We start from the raw sequence: 22,525 nt of genomic DNA, 5'->3' as shown, positions 1-22,525 counted from the left end.
TAATATTCCATCAATCATGACAAAGATGCATGAGTTATATTAGTACATGTATACATACATGTACATGTACCTGATGGGTATGTGGGGTGTCATGGCCGAGTGGATAAGAGCACCGAACTCAAGCTCTGGTGTTTCTGTTCAGCAGAGTGTGGGTTGAATCCAGGTTGTGACGCTTGTATCCTTTAGCAAGACACTTAATAACCATTTATAAGCTTTTCTCCACCCAGGGGTAAAATAGGGACCTGCGAGGGCAGAGATGGTTCATGTGATTGATTAGCTTGAGTGCGCTACATATTTGGCAGCACAGGCTGTATTTTCCCCGAGGGAGCTGAGATGGTTTAAGGAATGACTTAAGGCCCAGTGACCAGGGGTAATAAAGTGGAAGCGCTTTGAGACGCCCTTCAGGTGTTTAAAAGGCTATAAGAAACGACTATTACTGTTGTTATTACCTCATTGGGTCTTTGATGCGGCAGTAGTGACCAGGAGGAACAATAACACATGGTATAGGTCCGGCTACCAACTGCTCATTGTTCTGTAACATCAGCCTCTTTGGCCCGACCTCAAGACGAGTTATATTTGTTCCCTGAAATAAATATTATTGAGAGAGAGAAACAAATTTAAGTGCTGTATGTTAAGAATTCCTCTTCAAAAGAGGCAGAATTCAAACAATGATAATGATTGAACAAACATCATTCTCATTTTAAACAATAATAATAATAATAATAATAATAATAATAATAATTAACCGTGTTTATAACGCGCCTTTTCCCAAAGGATACAAAGGGCCAGGTATTTTTACTGCAAGGTGAGTGGGACGAAGTTTGAATTATGAGACCTAATCTTTAGCACCATGTAATTATTTCTAAGGTGCTGTGGCGCATTACGCAGCCAATCCAGCCAGGAACACCGGGGCAAACCCCTTCTCTTTCGATAAGTGCACTGGGTTCTTTTACATGCGTTACACAACACATGGGCTTTACGTCCCATCCAAAGGACGAAGCAATGGTTAAGTGTCTCTCAACGAATCATCTTCAAGCTGATGCTCATTGTCCACAAAGCTCTAAATGGCAAGGCTCCCCACTATATTTCTGAACTGCTTCAAGTTTACACTCCATCAAGGAATCTTCGATCAAGTTCCATGCTTCTCCTCATTGAACCCAAGTCTCGACACTCATGGGGTGACAGGTCTTTTTCTGTAGCCGCGCCACGCATCTGGAACTCTCTACCACTTAATCTTCGATCTTGTCTTTGTACCGCAAAATTCAAGTCTCTTCTCAAAACTTATCTTATGTCACAGGTTTTCAATGACTAATTTTGTTGTGTCTGTTTTTCTTTGTGTTGTGTTTTTGTTTTGTTTTGTTTTGGTTTACTGCGCCTTGAACACCCAGCAGGGTGGATATGTGCGCATTACAAGTCTTATTATTATTATTATTATTAAGGACACAAGTGTCACGGCTGGGAATTCAAACCCACACTGTGCTGATCAGAAACACCAGAGTTTGAATTCGGTGCTCTTAACCGCTCGGCCACGACACTTCCATGGGAAGGTATACTTCAAAGTAAAGTGGTTTGTAAAAAAGGCATTTAAGTTTTATGCCCAGTTTTACCGCAGAACATGTCCCAGATTGTGTACTCCTACATTGTGTATTTCGGATTATTCTTCCTGCATGGACTTTTCGGCAATATCTCAGAAGCGTGACCACCCTTTGAACGAAAATTGTTCACATGATAGTTTTATCGTATCTACAATAATAAAAGTTGAAAACAATCAAATGGTTCCAAAAACTAATCTAAAGCCATATGACACTTCCGGTAAACAGTGTTGTTCAAAGGCCCACACTTCGTGGACATCACAATGTAAAATAACAACCCTGTGAAAATTTAGGCTTAACGGGTCATCGAAGTCGGGAGAAAATAACGGGAAAACCCACCCTTGTTTCCGCTCGTTTCGCCGTGTCATGACATGTGTTTAAAATAAATCCGTAATTCTCGACATCGAGAGTTAGTTATTTGTAAATCTGTGAACTTTTATTTTTTTTTCTGTTCCGAAAGTGTATAATGGCTTTAAAAGATCCCCTATTCGAAAGAGATAGAATTAAAGGCAGTGGACACTATTGGTGATTACTCAAAATAATTATCAGCATAAAACCTTACTTGGTGACGAGTTATGGGGAGAGGTTGATGGTATAAAACATTGTGAGAAACGGTTCTCTCTGAAGTGCCATAGTTTTTGAGAAACAGTAATTTTCCACAAATTTGATTATGAGACCTCAGATTTAGAACTTGAGGTCTCGAAATCAACCATCTAAACGCACACAACTTTGTGTGACAAGGTTTTGTTTTTTTCTTTCATTATTATCTCGCAACTTCAACAACCAATTGAGCTCAAATTTTCACAGGTTTGATGTTGAGATACACCAAGTGAGAAGACTGGTCTTTGACAACAATTCTCACTTAAGGTTCCTGTGTACACGTTTCTATAATAGTACTTCCTTTTTCCCTACTTTCCATGACAAAGAATCTATTCACTGGGCATTGCTCATCAAAATAATGCACTCCCAAACCCAGTTGTTGAATTCACCAAATTGCAAACACGGCCTTGAACCTGGATTTGAATAATTGCTTGTTTGGATGGCAACTCAAGTCATCTGTTAACTCTAGAGACAAACATTGTGCTGTCATTGTTAGGAAAACAAACAATAATAATAATAATAATAATAATAATAATAACCTTATTTATAACGCGCCTTTTGCCAAAGGATACAAAGCGCCAGGTATTATTACTACAAGGAGTGGGACGAAGTTTGAGATATAAGACCTAATCCTTAGGGCCATGTAATGGTTTACAAGGTGCTGTGGTGCAATATGCTGCCAATCCAGCCAGGAACACCTGGGCGAACCCCTTCTCTTTACGATAAGTGCACTGGGTTCTTTTACATGCGTTTACACAACACATGGGACCAATGGCTTTACGTCCCATCTGAAGGGCGAAGCAATTGTTAAGTGTCTTGCTTAAGGACACAAGTGTCCTGGCTGGGGATTCAAACCCACACTCTGCTGATCAGAAACACCAGAGTTTGAATTCGGTGCTCTTGAACCGCTCGGCCACGACACTTCCACAGTCAACATAAAGTCAACTGAAGTACAGACAGAATTTGGAACATTAGGCTATCAGGAGGATGGAAGGTTACGATTATCACAACAATTACCCTCAAAGCCCTTCCCCTCCCCCGGTCTTTGAAATGTTTTTTTTTGTGTTTTTTTTAAGGCTGTGACTCTTCAAAATCAGGCTTAATTGGCTGACTTCAAGATGGTTTGAAATCGATGAAGTTCCAATGATACAACACAACAAGCAAATGACTGCACTGTAAAACTGTGTTTTATTATTATTTGTTTACTTTTTTTTTGACCTTTTTATGATTTTTCTTTATGTGGTAAAGCGCCTGGGGGCATTTGTAATGGATTTGGCGCTAAAGGTGTTTTATTATTAGTCTTAGGTCTGATAATCATTACCTGCTCCACTATTCTTGGAGCCAATAGCGGAACCAACCTCATATAGTCAGAGTTCTACTAGGAGTAATCGTAATCCTGTCTACTCATAGAACTACAGTATGATGTTCATTCTGCTATCATCTCCTTGTGAAGACGGTAGCAGAACAAACCTCATAGTTCCCAATTTGAATTTCATGACTCTGCTTGTACCTTTTGCACTTTACAGAAGCAGGGAATTCTGTGCTTACATCAAGGAGGTCAAAATTGAGCCAGTAAACCAAAACTAAGCCGTTTTTTTTTTTTTGCAGGGGGACTTTATTGGTGGCGAGCTTGCTGTAGGTGGCGAGATGACCAGCCCCTACTCCTAGAACTATTTCGGTATCGTCCGGCTATCGTCTCTCGTAATAACGGGAGACGATAGCCGGACGAAACTGAAAAAGTTCTAGGAGTAACCAGCCCCCGTCTGAGCATGGTCTGAGCATGGTCTGAGTTACTCCTAGAACGATTTCGGTTTCATCCGCTATCGTCTCCCATAACCGGAGACGATAGCGGACGAAACCGAAATCTGAGTGACAACTGTATTCCTAAAATCCTATCCTACCTACATGTAGACTAGAGTGTAAAACATGCAACTACCAACAGTTCTCTCAAAATACACGAACTCACCACATCTAAAACGTGAACAAACTCTACTGGACCGATGTTCACAATTCCCCAGCCATTGCTCGCCACGTTTTCAAAGAAGTTTTAAGTTAAAATTTAACTGGTTTAAGTCTGTAAAAAGTGGAGAAAACAACGCAGGTCCGATACCAACACAACAGCAACACGTACCACACCCGATCGATTGACTTTTTAAGTTATGTTTAAATGTGTACATGATGTAATGCTATGCCGTATGTATTGTGTTTACGACGTGTGTGTAGTGCAGACGACGTAATGCACCATCAACTTTGTCGCTTGGTGGCGCTCCAGCGCAGTTGTGGTTAATTTCCTTGAAAATATCAAAATATTGAATTTTTGTCTAACTGTTTTAAATATTCTAAAGACATTCTTTCTCATGCAATTGCTAAAAAAACAAATCAATTATTTTTATTTTCAAATAAATCGTTTATCATTTTGTTTCTCCCCCAATGGAACATATTTGTTGGTGAGCATAAAAACTTGCACAGAAATACAAAACCAGTAGGCTACCAGACAAAATTCAATAAAGTTTACATTGTTGCAACTGGTGCCCCGCTAATGGTTTGCTTAGCAAAGACATTGCTTAGCAAAGAATATTGGTAAGCAGTATTTGCTGCTGAAACAGTTGTATGAAATTGGGCCATCTTAACACTAAGACATTTTCCAGCAGTCAGCTTCCAGCAGGCATTTAAATAAATTCACCTACATTTCAAAAAATTATAAATTGGGGTACAGCTGATTAAGGGTGTACTGGATACCCTCATCCCAACCCTACCACACCTTACCCCCATTATCAAGCTTCTGCATGCCACCAATTAAAGACAGTGGACACATTGGTAGTTGTCAAAGACCAGTCTTCTCACTTTGTGTATCTCAACATATGCATAAAATAACAAACCTGTGAAAATTTGAGCTCAATTGGTCGTCGAAGTTGCGAGATAATAATGAAAGAAAAAAACACACTTGTCACACGAAATGTGCGCATTTAGATGGTTGATTTCGAGACCTCAAATTCTAAATCTGAGGTCTCGAAATCAAATTCATGGAAAATTACTTCTTTCTCGAAAACTATGGCACTTCAGAGGGTGCCGTTTCTCACAATGTTTTATACCACCAATCTCTCCCCATTACTTCTTACCAAGTAAGGTTTTGTGCTAATAATTATTTTGATTAATTACCAATAGTGTCCACTGCCTTTAAGGCAATGGTTGAACAAAACTAACAAATATATTCAAGGATTGATAAATAATACAAATTGATTGTCAAATTATATTCTGTCAACATTTTCAACAATTTATTCATCTCCACATGAGTGGCTATTAATTGCAACAACTTGTTTAAATATAAATACCTTTTTAGTGAAAACTAAAACAATAAATCAAAGTTTTGTTTTTATCTTTAAAGTACTTTACTGTTATGTTTAAATAAATATAACTCTAGCCGTAAGAGGTAACAAAGAGGAAAGTTTAACTGTATATCTATTTAGTGATATAAATTGCCAGAAAGCCAAAGAAAGAAAGGAATGGCCAGGACGTTTCTTTTGACAGCCTGCCCCAAAAAGCTTCAGTTGGAATTCTAACCAAAACTTACAAACTTATTAGAAAAACATGTCGAGGTTTTTGTGTCTAGCAAGTAAACTTATGACCGGACTAGTCCGGCAGTCTTGTGTTTTAAATAACAACACCTAACTGTGAAATATCTTTAACAGAAACTATTTATGTTCAAATGCTGCCCTTGAGTCTTTAAAATACCTCCGTTGAAGAATGAAGTAAACTTAACACCCCAATGAAATCAATCTTCGCTGACATGTCTTAGTGCTTTGTTTAAAAAAAAACACTGAGTTAATTTCATGTCTGACTGTATCAGGATTCAGGAAGTTTTTTTTTCTAATTTTGGTTTGAGCTGCTGAAATCATGTTGATTTTCTCCTAAACTCGAACCCTGTACACGCCAAGTCAAACTGAACTTTGTCATCTATCATTACATTTTGGTAAATTTGTGATACACTTTTACTGTTGTAATGACTGCCTCCCCATTATCCTAAGTAAAATTGCCGCTAAAACATTTCATCGTATAAATTATACAGAACATACAATCAGTTGTATTTCATAAAAAAAAGATTTCCAAAACATTTTTATTTCTTTAAAAAGCTGCAAAATTTTACATTCTTACACAGCAAAGTGTAAAATCTACAAAATCCTCAATCAAATTGTACTGACTGTAGCAGTCACACCCAGTGAATGCACTTGCATTTATTATTTTTAAACTGCGACCCATTTTTCTTAAAACCGAGTTGAACATCTGTGGAGGTGAATTTTTCATTCAAGTTTCCATATCTTTTTGTCTCACTGCAAATGTTGTTATTGTGTCTATGTAGACTTAAATTATAAAGCTTTTACTTCAATTGCACACATACAATCTACACCACAAGCCATTTTGAGATATGGTTAACACACTACTATAACACTATTTGGTTGGGGTAAACTTGTCTGTACACACCCAAAACAAACAGCAATGAACTCCTACATGTATAGTGTCCACCATACCTCAAAGGCAAATGGCTATAGACGATGTGACCTCTGACGTCACTCGAAAATCATAACATGATTCGCGCGCATACCGCCGGGCAAAACCTTTGTATTTCAGCAGCCAGCTAGAAAGTGTATGCAATCTTACCATGACTACGGGTGTTTTTGCCCGGCGAAACATGACGTATATAGTGTTTTGTCAACAGAGGGCGGTTTGAATGTAAACATAGGTCACATCGTCTATAGAATTCACAAAATAGCAAAGCAGCAGGGTGTTGATGAGGGCTCTATTTTTAAGTTCCTGAGTTTGTTGACCTTTTACATTGACTGTAATGCTTCAATGGTTTTCATTGCTTGGATAGTCCTATCGCAGGTTGTTAATGACTGCACTTGTAAACTCTGTGGTTGAAGCGTACCCACCGATGTCCTGAGTCCGAACCTTCAAACAGGGAAAAATCAATGGATGGAAGTTAGTTTTAATAAATGATTCATCAGACATGAACTACTTAATTCTAAAGCTATTTCTTTCTTTATCCTCAGGCAAATTAGCAAACTAACCATACTTTATGGTGGAACTAGTTTGACTAGGTGTTCACAATAACAATGTTTGTTCTTAAACAATTTGTAAATGCACTGCACACAACTTGGGTAGGATTCGAACCCACAACCTTTGCCAATCTAGAGCAGATGTCTTACCAACCTGACCACCGACTAATATGCCTGGGATTTTTTTTTTTCACAGAAATTTTGAAAGTACTGAGTACACAGTGCTGACACACACATCGGTGTTAGGGTAAAACCATAGAGTTATATATAAGAACTAGAGGGCGCACGAGTGATGCTTCGTGCACAAAAGCCACGGGACCGCAAGATGACAAGCGCGTCATTCTGCACGCGCGTTGAATATGAAATACACGTGTGAGTTTTTTTTTATTGAACGCTCACGCGATGCTGTTTGTTCAACTTACAAATGGCCGCACAAACACACACTGTGAGATAGCCGTTTTGTCAACTTAGAAAATGGCCGCCTGCTCGCATACCGGGGCGCGTATATAGGCCAGTGCGTGCTCTAGTTCTTATATATAACTCTATGGGTAAAACCAAGTCAGGGTAAACCAAAATAATAGACTTTGGTTTGGAAGACTCAAATGGGAGTGGCAAAACTTAGACAGGAGAGAGTTCAAGGCACTGGGGTGGATTTCACAAAGAGTTAGGACTAGTCTTATCTCAAGTTAGGACCAGTTACTCGTCCTAATAGGACTACCCATGCAATTTGTATATCTCCTAGGACTAGTCCTAACTCTTTGTGAAATCGACCCCAGGACAGGTTTGGTACATGTAATTGTCAAGACCAGTACTCTCACTAGGTGTATCCCATTATTTGCATAAAATAACAAGCCTGTGAACATTCGGGCTCAGTTGGTAATCAAAGTTGCTAGAAAATTATGAAAGACCCTTGTTGTATAAATTTGTGTGCCTTCAGGTAAAAATAAAAAGGCTTCAGCTGAAGTCTTTTAATATTTGAGTGAGAAAATACCTCTTTCTAAAAAAAACTATGTTACTTCAGAGGGAGTCGTTTATCACAATGTTTTATACTATTAACAGCTCTCCATTGTTTGTTACCAGAGGTTGTATGCTAACAATTTATTTGAGTAATTACCAATGGTGTCCACTGCCTATAAAGGGGCAAAGGTAAAGAGGAGGGATATGAAGATTGTAATACAGGATACAGTTTTGAATAAGGGAGTCAATGTGTGGTGAAGAGGTTTTCAATTAGTGGTTTAAACCCGCGCCTTGGCCTGGACTTGATAATTTTAACGAGACGAAGTCGAGGTAAATTATCAAGAACCAGGCCTTGGCAGGTTTAAAACACTAGTTGAAAACCGATTCAACACACTTTGATTCCCATTCATAAATACCTTTTCGGTAAAAAAACATCAACACTTCTTGGTCAAAAGGTAAAATAAATGCACAAGTTATAAATGTTCAATGATTTCGTTCAACACAACACCCCTCCAGCTATGAAAAGGTAAGGCCCTCGGGTAAACAACTCCTTATAAGGAGATGCTGTGCCCTTTGCATGTATTGCGTGATGTTGCACAACTTTTTTAGCCGTTGCTCTTGACCAATAGGAATGGAGAAACTGTCTTATAAGCACAGGTGCAAGCGCGTGTGTCACGCCCATGTTTTCAACACTTTTTACTGATCATAAACAAAGGTTCATGCACACCAACGTGACACGCTCTCCACCAATATGAATAGCGAAACTGTCTGAGATATTTATGAATGGGAAATCAAAGGATCTAGAGGAGGGCTGGAGCTTGTTAAAGAGAGGAAAAGGGAAAGACAGACTCAGGCCATTTTTGTTTCTTACCTTGCCAGCTTTCAGAACGGATTTCACAGCAGTATTGATGAGATTTGAGTATGAGTCCAAACTGTCGGGAGCAAAGAGAGGAAAAACGGGAAATAAGTTTACAACTTTGTCTTCTCCTGTGCCAACTTTCATGGCTTTGAAGAATCTGAACTTATGGAAGCAGGGAACTCCCTGCTTTAAGTCAAGCGTAGTTCACAGGTTAGCAGGGAGTTTGTGATTGTGCGCGTCACACCCCACGTTAATATTAGGCATTCTTTGCTTGGTGCAGAAGTTCAGCGCTTACACTAATAGTGGAGAATGGTGATTGCAAGCGCAGAATTCGGTAAGCAGAGCCATTAAATTGGCCCCTGCACGTATAAATTAAACAGCACAAAGCAACAAAGTCCAGCACACTCCTGAAGATGGTCCAATCATACTGATGGAAATGTCAAGTTGTCAAACTGTCGGTTTTTTTCAGAATCACCACAACTTGTAGAGACATTTATGTACATGGTGCTTCTGCAACCCTTACTGTGTGTTCCCGCCCCCGTGCAAAGTTTCAAATCTTACTCATATAACACTTGTGCCTGACGTTTAATTTACTTGGTTTACACAGATTTACATCAAAATTAAATAGTTTTAAACGAATAATAGTAGAAAGCTTACGCTAAAATATTATTTGCTGGTGATGTAGTTTTTTGAGAAATCAGTAAAACAGTGTCACAAAAATTGTTTTCGTCTCAGTTTTAGCATGTAAAACATATATAAAAGTTTTGGTGTATTTTGGTATAAATACCAAAACTGGGTAATACGTTCTACATGTTAAAACATTTTTCGTCTCACTGAGATGAAAATTATGTTTGTGACATTGTTTTACTCATTTCTCAATAACTACAGCACCTCAGCAAGTAATGTTGTAAGGGAAGCTTTCTACCATCATTATCTTCAAACCATGTAAGTTCAATTTAAATCTGCGGCCATTGAGTTTTGTGTCCAACAAAAAGTACCCAAACCCTTTAAACAAAATATGAAACGCTGATACTCACTGTAGGTGTTTGAGCATGTTGGCAGCACAGAGCAATATTGCAGTTGGATTGGCGATGTTACGACCAACAGCTGTTGAGAAAGTATGTCTGGCTCCCTGATCCAAATAACAACATGTTTATAGAAGTTACCAATGGTTCTTAAAAATACACAATTGCTTGTTTACAACATTGGGAGGACCAACCAACAGACAAGATTTGGCAAGTCCTGGGCGAGCAGTTAAGAGCACCGGACTCAAGCTTTGGTTTTTTTGATCAGCAGAGTGTGGGTTATGACACTTGTGTACTTGAGCAAGATACTTTACCATAATCGCTTTGTCCGTCTGTTGGGCATTAAGCTGTGAGTCCCATATACTAGGATTGATAGTGCACGTAAAAGAACCCAAAACACTTATCAAGAGTCGGGGTTAACCCCGGTGTTTCTGGTTTACGCGGCAAGCACCCTTGTTTACAGGTTTCCTCAGGCTTGCCAACCAACTACAGTGATTATTAAAGTTCGCTTAGAGTAGCCACCAGAACCAAAATAATTTGCCCAGCACTCTGAGCAAGATACACAGTGCTGCCCAGCACAGATTTCCCCCAGATTGCACTTCAGCAGTGATGGCCCCATACCTAAACATTCGCCCTGGGTGGAATAAATTGGATTTAGATCCCACCACTAAAATTGGTATCGTCATCCTTGGTTTCATTACCAGAATTATATAAAAACACTAATAAATAATAAAAGTTTACTTATTTCAACCTACAGGCTCGAATATGGCATATTCAGTTGAGTAGCTCTCCCCCGGTACCACTCCAGCTCCTCCCACTAAGCCAGCGGCAAGATTATCCACGATGTTACCATACAGGTTGGGGGTCACCAGTACGTCAAACTGGTGGGGGTTAGACGCTAGCTGCATACAACAGTTATCCACAATCATCGACTCAAACTGGATCTTGGGGTAAAGGGTTGAGATCTGACGGCAGCTGTTCAAGAAAAGACCATCTCCGAGTTTCCTGTATAAATAACACAATAATTTCATAACCATCGTGTTTTTGTGTTAGAAAAAGAAAAAGTGGCCTGAGGAAAAAGACTCTGCTTAAACTCTTTTTCTAAGACCCTTTTTTAATTTTGGTTTGGTAACAAGTTTGCAACAGATTATAATGTTTTCTCAAAAATTCAAATAAAAACTATTCTGTTGACATCAACTGTGTGTTATAATTGATTCGACTGTTTGGGAGTCTAAATGAAACATTGTCCAAACTTGCTCAAAAATTCTCAATAAATCTCCTGTCTACAGTTTTAGTTGGTGTACAGGAATCACAGTAAAGCGTCACACTTTCTATGTACGCTATGTCCGCAGTTGTTCTAAATGGTTGTTATTTTGAGGTTACGGAACCACCCAGAAGTGTTTAACACCAGAAAAGTAGCATGGTGTAAGCATGTGCCTAGATTCTAATGGTGATATGGACAACGTTGACTGTGTATCTTTCACAGCTAGTTCTAGAATTATGCCCTAATGTACTGAATAATGTACTGAATGTAAAGCCCGGTTAATACTTCCTGCGCATGTGAATGCAAAGCAAAATTTGGCGTCACATAGCTGCGTTTCACGGGAGTTGAGCACAAATCAACCTCGTTCCCAGGGGTGATCGATCTCGCTGCGCCATTTTTTCCCAGCATGCCTTGCTCGATCATAACCCCTGGAAGTGTAACTCCAAAATATCCAAATATAAGGAATATTACAATTAGTCCTGTGGTTGATCTGTTGTGATTTGGGCGTTAGTCGCGCACAGGCTAGATGCGCTGTGTGTAATAAAAGTCATAAAAAGCTAGCAGAGCTAGCGTGATACAGCGCGCTGCTCATGGTAGCAAGGTTGAGCACAAATCAACTGATGCGAATTATTCATTGCGAATTTGTGACATCAAAATGCATTCGCATTCGCAGGAAGTATGAACCTGGCTTGAAAGAATTTGGGTACTCTTTGTGATACAAAACACAATGTCCACAGATTTACATTAAACTTTTTTTACACCGTTTGAAGATAGTATGATAGTTTGAATGATAATAGAAAGGGTACTTTGAAATATTTTTTTAGGTGCGTTTTTTTTTGACAAATGAGTAAAACAATGTCATGATAAAACGTTTTTACATGCTCAAAATAATTTTCGTCTCATGAATTATTTTCATGACATTGTTTTAACCATTTCTCAAAAAGTACAGCACTTCAGCAAGTAATATTTCCAGGGAAGCTTTCTACTATCATTATCTTCAAACTGTGTAAGTTTAGTGTAAATCTGTGGACATTGTGTTTTTTGTCCTACAAAAAGTACCTAGACCCTTTAAACTTCACAGCTATTTCTAGAATAATACCCCAATGTACTGAAGACAATGTTAGACTTACATGATGTTAGCCTTGTGAACCGCAGTTACTTTGTGGCGATTGTTTCTTGTGGCATAGTCGAAAGCAAACTTAGCAATCCGCAATGAGTTGTCCCTTGTGATTATCTTCAAACATTCAATGACACCTGGAACACTCTGTCAACAAAAAGAAAGGAATGTGGTAGTTACAGGTGGAATAGGAGACCGCTCCATTAAGCTCCGCCCCATTGCGTATTGACCAATCACACTGCCACGAAGGTCCAACAAATAAGGTCCGACATGCGTCATGCGCGTATGCTTGACGCACGCGGCAGATTGTGCAGAAAGGTATTGGAGAGCACCACGTGTTCTTCCTCACAAGTGCGTCGTGGGCAGAGCCTAATGGATCTGTCTATTGCTTCTGAACTGGCACCCCGAACAAATTGACAAAAAAAGGAGACTGCCGACATAAGGATCAGTTGGCAGAGTGCTAGCAATTTCATCGTCAATTTTGCGTAGCAAAACACTTTGACTGAACTTGTTTTGTGCACACTGAATGCACTTTTTTCACTTGTTCCTGATCACGCACTTTGCACCTTACAGTACAACTATAGGAATGTACTACACCATATGGCTAGATAGAAATGATGGTTTTCCAGTAGCAACTGATACATTTTGCTATGCTATTCAAGGGAAATTGTTCACTGATTGATCACTGTTATGTAATTTTGGCTGGTAACATCTGTTTCTGCTAAGGCAATACAATTCTGTGCTTAGAAAGTGTTTGTGCTTGCAGGCTTTATGAAATTGGGCCCAGTTATGTTTCAGAAAGGTGCGACTTCCGATTAAAGGGTCTTTTTGTCGGCCAAAAACACAATGTCCACAGATTTACACTAAACTCACAGTTTGAAGATAAAGATAGTAGGAAGCTTCCCTGAAAAAATTACCGGCTGAGGTGCTGTAGTTTTGGGGAAATGAGTAAAACAATGTCATGAAAATAATTTTTGTCTCACTGATCACGAGACAAAAATTATTTTAGCGTGTAAAAATGTATTTTCATGACATTGTTTACTCATTTCTCAAAAACTAAAGCACCTCAGCACCTAATATTTTAAGGGTAGCTTTCCATTATCATTATCTTCAAACGGTGTAGGTTGAATGTACATCTGTGGACATTGTGTTTTGTGTTACAAAAAGTTCATGAACAGTTTGACGACTGAAATCAGTAAGGAGCAACTGGACACAAAAGATTGACTGTTGCATTTGATCGGAACGACTCTGAAGCCCCTTTGTTTAAGATGTTGATCTGGATATACTGGATTTATTTAGTGCCAAATTACCAAAGGATGCAAGGCGCTTATAAGGAGATAAGAAAGACAAAAGTGATGGTGACAACCAGCTACAGATTGAAGAACAGGTGAGACGTTAGACCCTTTTTGAAGGTGACAGGCAGACCGTTCCATAGGCGGCAGGCAGCTCTGTCATCAGCTGGTTTGCCTGACCTGTTCACCACAAGGGAGATGCCTTCATAGCTTGTCTTGAGTCGAGCCAATGTAAATGCTATGTTTAGTTCGCCACTCTGAAAATTGATTTGGGTGGACTCATCTAAACACATCAACACATTTAAGAATGGCAGTTTTTGTCTTCCATTTGAGCTCATTCAGCCATGAATTCATGAACGTCTTTCATTTTCATACACCACTTAGGAAACATGTCATAGAATTATTTCTTAATTATTTGTATTTGTGAAATGTTTTACCCTACGATGTTATGACGAATTGTTTGGGGGCGACTTACTTTTGTTAATGTGTTTATTTGGTTTGGCTCAACTCTGGCGCGCATGTCTGAAACGGGTTTTCCTATATAAGAAACTAGTTACCTCATGTTCCAATGCACTGTACTCCCCTTCTGTCTGTTCACGGATAACTACCAAGTCCAGATCACTGTGTCTCGTCTTAATTCCAGGTAGAGTATTACACCTTACGACATTGGCAAATAGATCCAGCTCTCGTCTAGAAAAGAAGGATGGTGTCATGAGAATTGTATACTAATACTAGTAGCATGCATTTATATAGCGCTGAAACATAAAAGGAATTAAATACACAATACAATGAAAATAATACACAAATAATGAATTTTTATGAGTGCAATGGTAAGAATATAGAGAGTATACACTATAGAGTTGAAAGAGTACACAGGGTGTTTACAAAAAACGTATACATTTAGAAAAACATATCAGAAATGGATTTAAAGAGTTAACCCAACGGTTCTTTTCAGAACCACCCTAACTCATTTAAAGATTATTATTACATGGTGTTACCGCAAACTCTTCTATATCTTATCTCCACCATGCAAAGTTTCAAATCCTACTTAGAAATGGATTTGTCGTAAGTTACAAAAAATCTGCCACTAAGTATTGATGGACCAATGTCGTAGCTTTTTAATTTCTACCAAATCAACCCTCAGACTTTCTGCATGAGTGAACACTTCCTTATTACGTTTATCAAATTTTAAATGGCATGCGCACAAAAGTGAAAGGGTTAAAACAGAATCAAACAATGTAGTAGGGAAGGTGTGGTATGTGGACGGTATGTGGATGAGAAGGTTGTTTCAGAGAGCGTGTGCGGCAACCAAGAAGGTGCGTTTTCTGTAGCGAGTGTAGGAATAGGACCAGTGTTGAATTCGAGGTGGGCGGTAGACAATAATCAAAGAACATGGGACGATGGTTACTTTTTGGGAAGAAGCAGTTCTGATACTATGCAAGAATAAGAACTTTAGAATGGATATTTCATATGTATTATTTAAAAGTGTTGTCAGGCCATGTCCATATCTATGGAGTATCTTGAATGTAAAGACAAAGTAGTTCAGAGCATCAAATTCAAGCTGTGATGATTAAGTCATCGAAAGGTGGGTGCGAGTCCCAGTCATGACACTTGTATCCTTGAGCAGGATGCTTTAAGTACTATAAAATGTTTCTTTTCACACAGGGGCATTTTGCTTGAAAAAGCCTTCAGAATGTCACGGCAGCTCGGTCCAAATACTCCCCAGGGAGTTGAGAAAGATAACAGGATTGTAGAATATTGTAAAATACAGCCCTGGCTGGCCAAAAGGCCTCAGGAGTAATAGTTCTAATGCAAGGCTTAAAGGCAGTGGACACTATTGGTAATTACTCAAAACAGTTATTAGCACAAAACCTTACTTGGTTTTGGGGAGAGGTTGGTAGTATAAAACATTGTGAGAAACGGCTCCCTCTGAAGTGGAGTAGTTTTTGAGAAAGAAGTAATTTTCACTGAATTTTATTTTGAGACCTCAGATTTAGAATTTGAGGTCTCGAGATCAAGCATCTGAAAGCGCACAACTTTGTGTGACAAGGGTTTTTTCTTTCATTATTATCTCGCAACTTCGATGACCGATTGAGCTCAACTTTTCACAAGTTTGTGAATCACAGGTTGATGCATATGTTGAGATACAACAAGTGATAAGACTGGTCTTTGACAGTTACCAATAGTGTCCAGTGTCTTTAATTTTTCCCAATAAATGCGAGTTACCTAATCTTCATGTTGAGGGTCTGTAGCTCCCCACCACCTCCCCAGGGTGTGTGAATAATCCCTTTGAGTGCCACCTGATTCCTCTTGAATGACTCTATGACGTCATCTAAGGATGCGCTCCTGCCTACCTGTACCTCACTGCAATCAAAACATGAGTCGCTTTTAATTAACAGGAAACAATAAACATCTTAAAGCATCTAAAGGCTCGGTCACACAGGCCCCGATAACGAGACCGAAAACGAGAGCGATAAAAATGCCTGCTCGCGATTGGTTTAATTGCTCCTTGCAGAATACGCCCACGCCCATTCAACCAATCGAGGGCGTGCATTTTTATCGTTATCGTTTTCGTTCTCGTTATCGGGGCCTGTGTGACCGGGCCTTAACACCCATTTTAGACAGGTGCTCAAGAGTCCCTCCAAACTCTGTATTAAGTACCAGTATGTGAAAAGTTTGAAGTCTCAAACAATGCGCTAGAAGTTGAAAGATCGACTGTTGTTCAGAACTGACTCAGGAGCACCTCAGTTTCAGATGTCAATCATGTCAACTGTCTTTAGCCAAGCCGAGCCGATGTTAATGCTATGTTATGTTAAGTTCACTTGTCTGAAACCAAAATTTGTTTTGGTCGACCTAGAGCAAGTTCGAGTGCGCACATTTAGTCCACCAGTGGTCGACCACAGACTAGCAACCCACATGCGCAGTGACATACTCACCCAAACGACTCGTTGGTAGTCTAGTCAACCTTCCACCTTTTCGCTAAAGTGTCACTGGTTCCCCTCTGCGCTTTTAAAACACATGTTAGAATGGAACATGTTGTTGGGACCAGTGAAGAAACCATGGGCTCGTGGCTGGTTCCAAATGGTCGACCACAGTAGTCAACCAATGGTCGACCAGCCTGGGTTCGACTCAAAATGGTCAACCTTTAAATAACCATTGTGCACACTCGAACTTGCTCCTAGAGTCACTCTTAAACTATTTGGTTCAGCGTGACTCTAGTGCGCCTGTCTGAAATGGGTAATAAAAATCTTATTTTGGGAAAGTAGTGCATTCTGCTCTACCAACCATGTTCCTACAGTGGCTGCAGGGGGTGTCGTGGCCCAGAAGATGGAGCACCATATTCAAGCTCTGGTGTTTCTGTTCAGCAGAGTGTGGGTTCGAGTCCCGGTCAGGACAGTGTGGGTTCGAGTCCCGGTCAGGACAGTGTGGGTTCGAGTCCCGGTCAGGACACTTGCATCCCTGAGCAAAGCACTTTACTATAATTGCTTCTCTCCACCCAGGGGTAGATGCGAGTACCAGTGAGGGCAGAGATGGTTCTTGTGGTTGGTTTAGCTTAATAGTGCGCTACATATTTGGCAGCTCAGGCTGTATACTCCCCAGGGAGCTGAGATGGTTTAAGGAATGAAATGGCCCAGTGATCAGGGTAATACAGTTGGAAGTGCTTTGAGACATGGTGTATAAAGTGCAATATAAAAACCAAATATTATTACTATTATTAAATACATCTTTACACTGGGAAGGGGGTAACACTGTTTCAGCCCCATAGGTGGCAACGTGTGTTGATAGCCCAAACTTTACCCAAGTAATAAGCCCATGATTTTTATGCAGTCCTCATTAGGTGAGTCTTGAGGGAAGTTTTGAACTAAGCTAGTGATGGGGAAAGTTCAGTATGATCCGGCAAGTTGTTTTATAATGAAGTGGCAGCAGAACTAAATGATCTTTCACCCCATGATGTTTTGGCCAGGGGGTTTTCTCTGAAAGATGTTTGTTCTTAGAGCGCATAGACTGGCGGTAGGAGAGATGAGACTGGAGTCCTTCTAAAATTTATGGTGGTTAAGTGACTTTTGATGAATGATATACATAGACAAGGATCCTGTAAGATGATTCTGTCTAAAGGGTAGCCATTCTTGTAGGATCGGTGCAACCTCGTTCCCAGGGGATCGATCTCACCGTGCCATTTTTTCCCAGCATGCCTTACTCGATCATAAGCCCTGGAAAGTGTTCATTAAAATGTGCTAGAATCTATATTAAATCCTTTCTACGCATGCATACATGTGTTTTTGTTTTTAAAAGCGTGTTCGTGCCATAAAAAATGTGGGCGTGATCAACATGCAAATATTTACTTTACATCTATAGATGCAAAAACCAACTTCATGAGCCAATCAGCGTTGTTTCTCATGACATCCATTCCAGTGGTTTGTGACGAGAGGTATCGATATGGCACGCTGCCCATGGTACATGTAGCTAGGCTGGTAAAATAAATGACCTACCTGACAAAAAGCTCTTCAAAATCTACAGGTACCCCAGCACCTTTAAAAACCTCCCGTACGGACTGCATGAGCTCTGGTCCTACCCCATCTCCTGGGATTAACGTCACAGTCCTTCTGGTTTCTGGCTTAACAGCTGGTGTCTGACAAAAAATATTCAAATTCGGTATTTGGTTTATTTTATATAGAGACATCATCTTCACATGATTGTCGATATCAAAGATGATGAAAGGTATACCAGGGGCGAATTTCAGGATGCTCGTGAAGACAAATTTGATACATTTTCTCATGTCACAGGTCACATGATTGAACTGGAACCAACAGCCATTGCTATATTATATTTGGACAGTTTACTGTCTTAAAGGAACGTTCCAGAATTGGTAATAAACAAAACTCGTGAAGATCACAAATTTACATAAAACTTACACCGTCTAATGATAATGATAGTAGAAAATATCCCTTGAAATATTTCTGTCTGAAATTTCATATTTGATAAAAAATAAATAATCTAATTTTGCGTTTTGAGTTTACAGTTTATTCATTTTCGTTTTGGCATCAATGCAATGCAAAAATTTTCACTATTCTCTTGTGACCCAGATGGCCGATCAATCTCAAACTTCTACACGTTTGTCAGTTTCAGTTTAAATGTATATGGTGGATTACATAAAGTGCTTACACTGCCAGCAAATTTTTTGCTAGCAAAACCAAGTCTGTAATGTTCCTTTAATTTAACTTGTATTTATGAAAATAATTACTCTAACATGGACTTGTTTTCTCTCTCCATGAATCATGCCTTTCCTATTGACTTGTTATTAACAAATGCAAACTTACTGCAGGTTTCATACAATATTGGCCAGTTGACAGAGCTCTCACCAATTGACTTGACGGCAACTGAAAAACAAAATTAGGCAAAATGATATTAAATAGGTAGGCCCTAAATCATGTTTTCTTGTAAGTTGTGTTCTCTTTTGCGCCTAAATGCCAAAAAGTCCCATGCTCTGTGATTACACCCTCTGTCAGTCAACACTAGAGACAAATAAGCATCACACTTATCTTGGAGTTGAGCTCACCAACAATATTTCCTAGAATAAACACCTAACATAGTTACTGCATCCGTAAATAGATCTCTCGGTTTCATTAAAAGGAACCTCTACTCCTGTCCCAAACACTTCAAAGAAAATGCTTGTCTTACTCTGGTCCATCCCTTACTTGAATATATTCATCTTCTGTTTGGGATCCACCCAGACAGATTCTCATCAATGAAAATTGAACAGGTTCAACACAGGGCTGCCAGATTTGTAGTAAACGACTACTCACGTCATAGCAGTATAACTAAAATCCTGAATGGTGGTGCAGCTGGTATAGAACCCCATGAGGATTGTTTTAAGTGGTGCATCAAGGATCCCACTTTGTCATGACTGAGTGATACCAGGCGGTGTGGGGGTGACCAATCTCGCCTTGGCTACGAGGTTACCACACACTATGTCATAGACACTACAGGATTTGTTAAACAGCTTGCTGACCATCTGAAACCATTCGGCTATGGTAATGCACACATGTACAGGTTATGCACAGCTCGAAACCATCTGAATGGTTTTGAGTGATAGTACAGCTTATCATCAACCCTGCTCAAATGGTACTGTCATGTGTGTACAAAACCGATGGGGTTGTAAACGTTAGTGAATTTTGAATGGTTTTGAATGGTGTATCAGTAGAAGGGTTAAAGGACAGAGGAACTACCAACAGACTCTCCATACTCCACCAAGCGAGACAGGGACTCAACGCCCTACCAGTAGAGGACCTTCTTCTATGATAACTAAAGTCATAGCCCTCCATCTTCCTTTGACAGTGTTTGACGATCCCGTCAGCCCACAGGAGGATGGAGGATTAAAGAGGGGGGGCTCAGGGTCATCTTGTCCCCTAGCCAGCTTGCCCCAAACAAAGTCACCCCCTGCTATAACCCCCTATTACTGGCTTGCCCCCGGGTCGTTACAAAGTCGCCCACTGGTAATGTCGCCTTCTGACAAAGTTACCCCTTAGTAATTAAAGTCGCCCACAAATGTTATTAGTTTAGTGACTAAAAAAGAATGAAACTCAATCTTGCAGATAGTAATTTTGTTTTGAACTTTTGAGGTTGGATGATGTTTCTTTGACTCAATTGAATGTTGGCATCATAATGCACTAGTATTTTGTACCAAAAATCTATCATTTTATAAATATTTGAGCAACCAACGTCAGGAAACTTTGTTCTCAGCATGATTAAGCCTAATAAAAATACAGACCGTGAGTAAACTGCATAGATTCTGCAACCGGTGCAGCTTGCACAATCTCGCGGTAAACGATAATCAAAGTTGGGGGTTCGAAAACATATGAGGGTCGATATTGTATGATGCTACGATAAGTACATGTCACGTGCAAGTGTAAGTGGCAGTGGGTGCGTTCGTTTAGCTTCCCTGTCTACTTCTAGAAACTATAAGGCTCCCCTGTGAGCCTTATAGGGGTCTCAAATTAAGGGGCTTTTTAACACTATACGTTTGTCAAATCAGCCTTGATGGGTGAAAGTTTTGGGACCGTTAGCCAGCCAGAACTGAATTTTCATGTGTACTGTACACTAAAGCTTTCCCCATCCTACTCAATACATTCATAATGCTTGTATTTTCCTTTTGTTGAGTTACGTTCAATAATTTCTTCAAAAAAGGCAATTTTCTACTCGGTAATTACGATTGCTGTCCGTTGCTTCGTTGTCACGGCAACACGTTCTGTCATGTCGGGGTCACGTCTGTGACCTCTCACAATATGTTCAACGCTTTAGTAGTGGGTCACCAGCGCTGTGCTTGCTGGTATCAGTCGATGACCTCACACTCACAGCGCATGACCACTGATCGGTGTGCAAGACAACCCAACGAGGTGGGACAAACAATTCTGTGGAAGGGGTGTTACAAGGCTACTACAACACAACGCGTTGGACAGGTGTGCTCTCTTCTCGAACAGCACCGCCACGTGTGGTGAAACTACGAACTATATTCAACACCTGTCCAACGCGTTGTGTAGTAGTACCCTTGTAACACCCCTTCCACAGAATTGTTTGTCCCACCTTGTTGGGTTGTCATGCGCACCGATCTGATTTGAAAAACGAAAAGCGTTAAAAAGGCCCTAAATATGAGACCCCAAAGTTTTTTAATCAGGCTCATTTAGTTTAGTTACCAGTTTCTCGTTTTATTAACTTTTTGATTCTGAACTTCTTATCTTACCTTTGCAGCCACTCGCATTTTCGTCAGACATGTCAAAACATTGCAAGCCATTTTCGCAGTAGACTTTAATGTTTCTCTCCCCACTTTATATAGATATAGGAATCGACCAAAAATGTGTTTTTGGGGGAAAAAAACTGTCAGTCTCCCCGTCTCACTCAACACACTCTCGCTCGCTCGATTATACCCTGCAAGATATGTTAACAAAAATTTTACCACACAGGCGAAGTAGGATTCTACTCTACTCATTGACCTCTGTGCTTTCTGCTCTACTCCATATAGTACTGTACAAAACCAATGATTGCTGAAACCAACGGAGGGCTAGATAGGGCGCCCTCTGCCTTGTTAATCATGGATCATTATAATGTGTTTGCAGAATAGCATGAGTTTTTATGACGAAAGTGTCAGAGAATGCTACTCAATGCTAAAGCATAGGGACAGAATCTACACGGTGCTAAAGCATAGGGGAAGAATCCTACACAGTGCTAAAGCATAGGGACAGAATCCTACACAGTGCTAAAGCATAGGGACAGAATCCTACACAGTGCTAAAGCATAGGGCCAGCACTGATCCTACTCAATGCTAAAGCATAGGGCCAGAATCCTAGTCAATGCTAAAGCATAGGGACAGAATCCTACACAGTGCTAAAGCATAGGGACAGAATCCTACACAGTGCTAAAGCATAGGGCCAGAATCCTACACAATGCTAAAGCATAGGGCCAGAATCCTACACAGTGCTAAAGCATAGGGCCAGAATCCTACTCAATGCTAAAGCATAGGGCCAGAATCCTACTCAATGCTAAAGCATAGGGACAGAATCTTACACAGTGCTAAAGCATAGGGACAGAATCCTACACAGTGCTAAAGCATAGGGCCAGAATCCTACTCAAAAAAAATGCTAAAGCATAGGGACAGAATCCTACACAGTGCTAAAGCATAGGGCCAGAATCCTACTCATATTTTGAGCTTTTGATGGTTCCAATCTCTTTCGTGCGTTAATCACATTACTGATCTTTGAGACCAGTGACTC

General features: G+C 40.0%; 2 protein-coding genes across 2 annotated transcripts in view; both read right to left on the bottom strand.

The window, feature by feature from the left end:
- Positions 1 to 4,332, bottom strand: part of LOC139940566 (major vault protein-like) — a 37,059-nt gene extending 32,727 nt beyond the window's left edge. Inside the window, exons 1-2 of the mRNA XM_071936872.1 lie at positions 4,159 to 4,332; positions 450 to 583 (exon numbers count right to left, since the gene is read on the bottom strand). Coding sequence (XP_071792973.1) covers positions 450 to 541 — 92 coding nt within the window. The 5' untranslated portion in view covers positions 542 to 583; positions 4,159 to 4,332. The remainder of the gene's footprint in view (positions 1 to 449; positions 584 to 4,158) is intronic.
- A 1,155-nt stretch (positions 4,333 to 5,487) lies between these two features.
- Positions 5,488 to 21,784, bottom strand: LOC139940986 (isocitrate dehydrogenase [NAD] subunit beta, mitochondrial-like). The gene is made up of 10 exons (XM_071937392.1): positions 21,499 to 21,784; positions 19,079 to 19,138; positions 18,251 to 18,390; positions 15,987 to 16,124; positions 14,318 to 14,450; positions 12,482 to 12,615; positions 10,843 to 11,092; positions 10,100 to 10,194; positions 9,075 to 9,135; positions 5,488 to 7,139 (listed from the first exon to the last, which is right to left on the bottom strand). The coding sequence occupies exons 1-10, from the start codon at positions 21,742 to 21,744 to the stop codon at positions 7,065 to 7,067; spliced, it is 1,332 nt and encodes a 443-aa protein (XP_071793493.1). The 5' UTR covers positions 21,745 to 21,784; the 3' UTR covers positions 5,488 to 7,064.
- Between the last annotated feature and the right edge of the window lie 741 nt (positions 21,785 to 22,525).

This window comes from Asterias amurensis, chromosome 8, assembly GCF_032118995.1.
Source record: "Asterias amurensis chromosome 8, ASM3211899v1".
NCBI lineage: Eukaryota > Metazoa > Echinodermata > Asteroidea > Forcipulatida > Asteriidae > Asterias > Asterias amurensis.
Note: the sequence above shows the minus strand (reverse complement) of the source record. Positions and strands in the feature narration are given on the sequence as shown.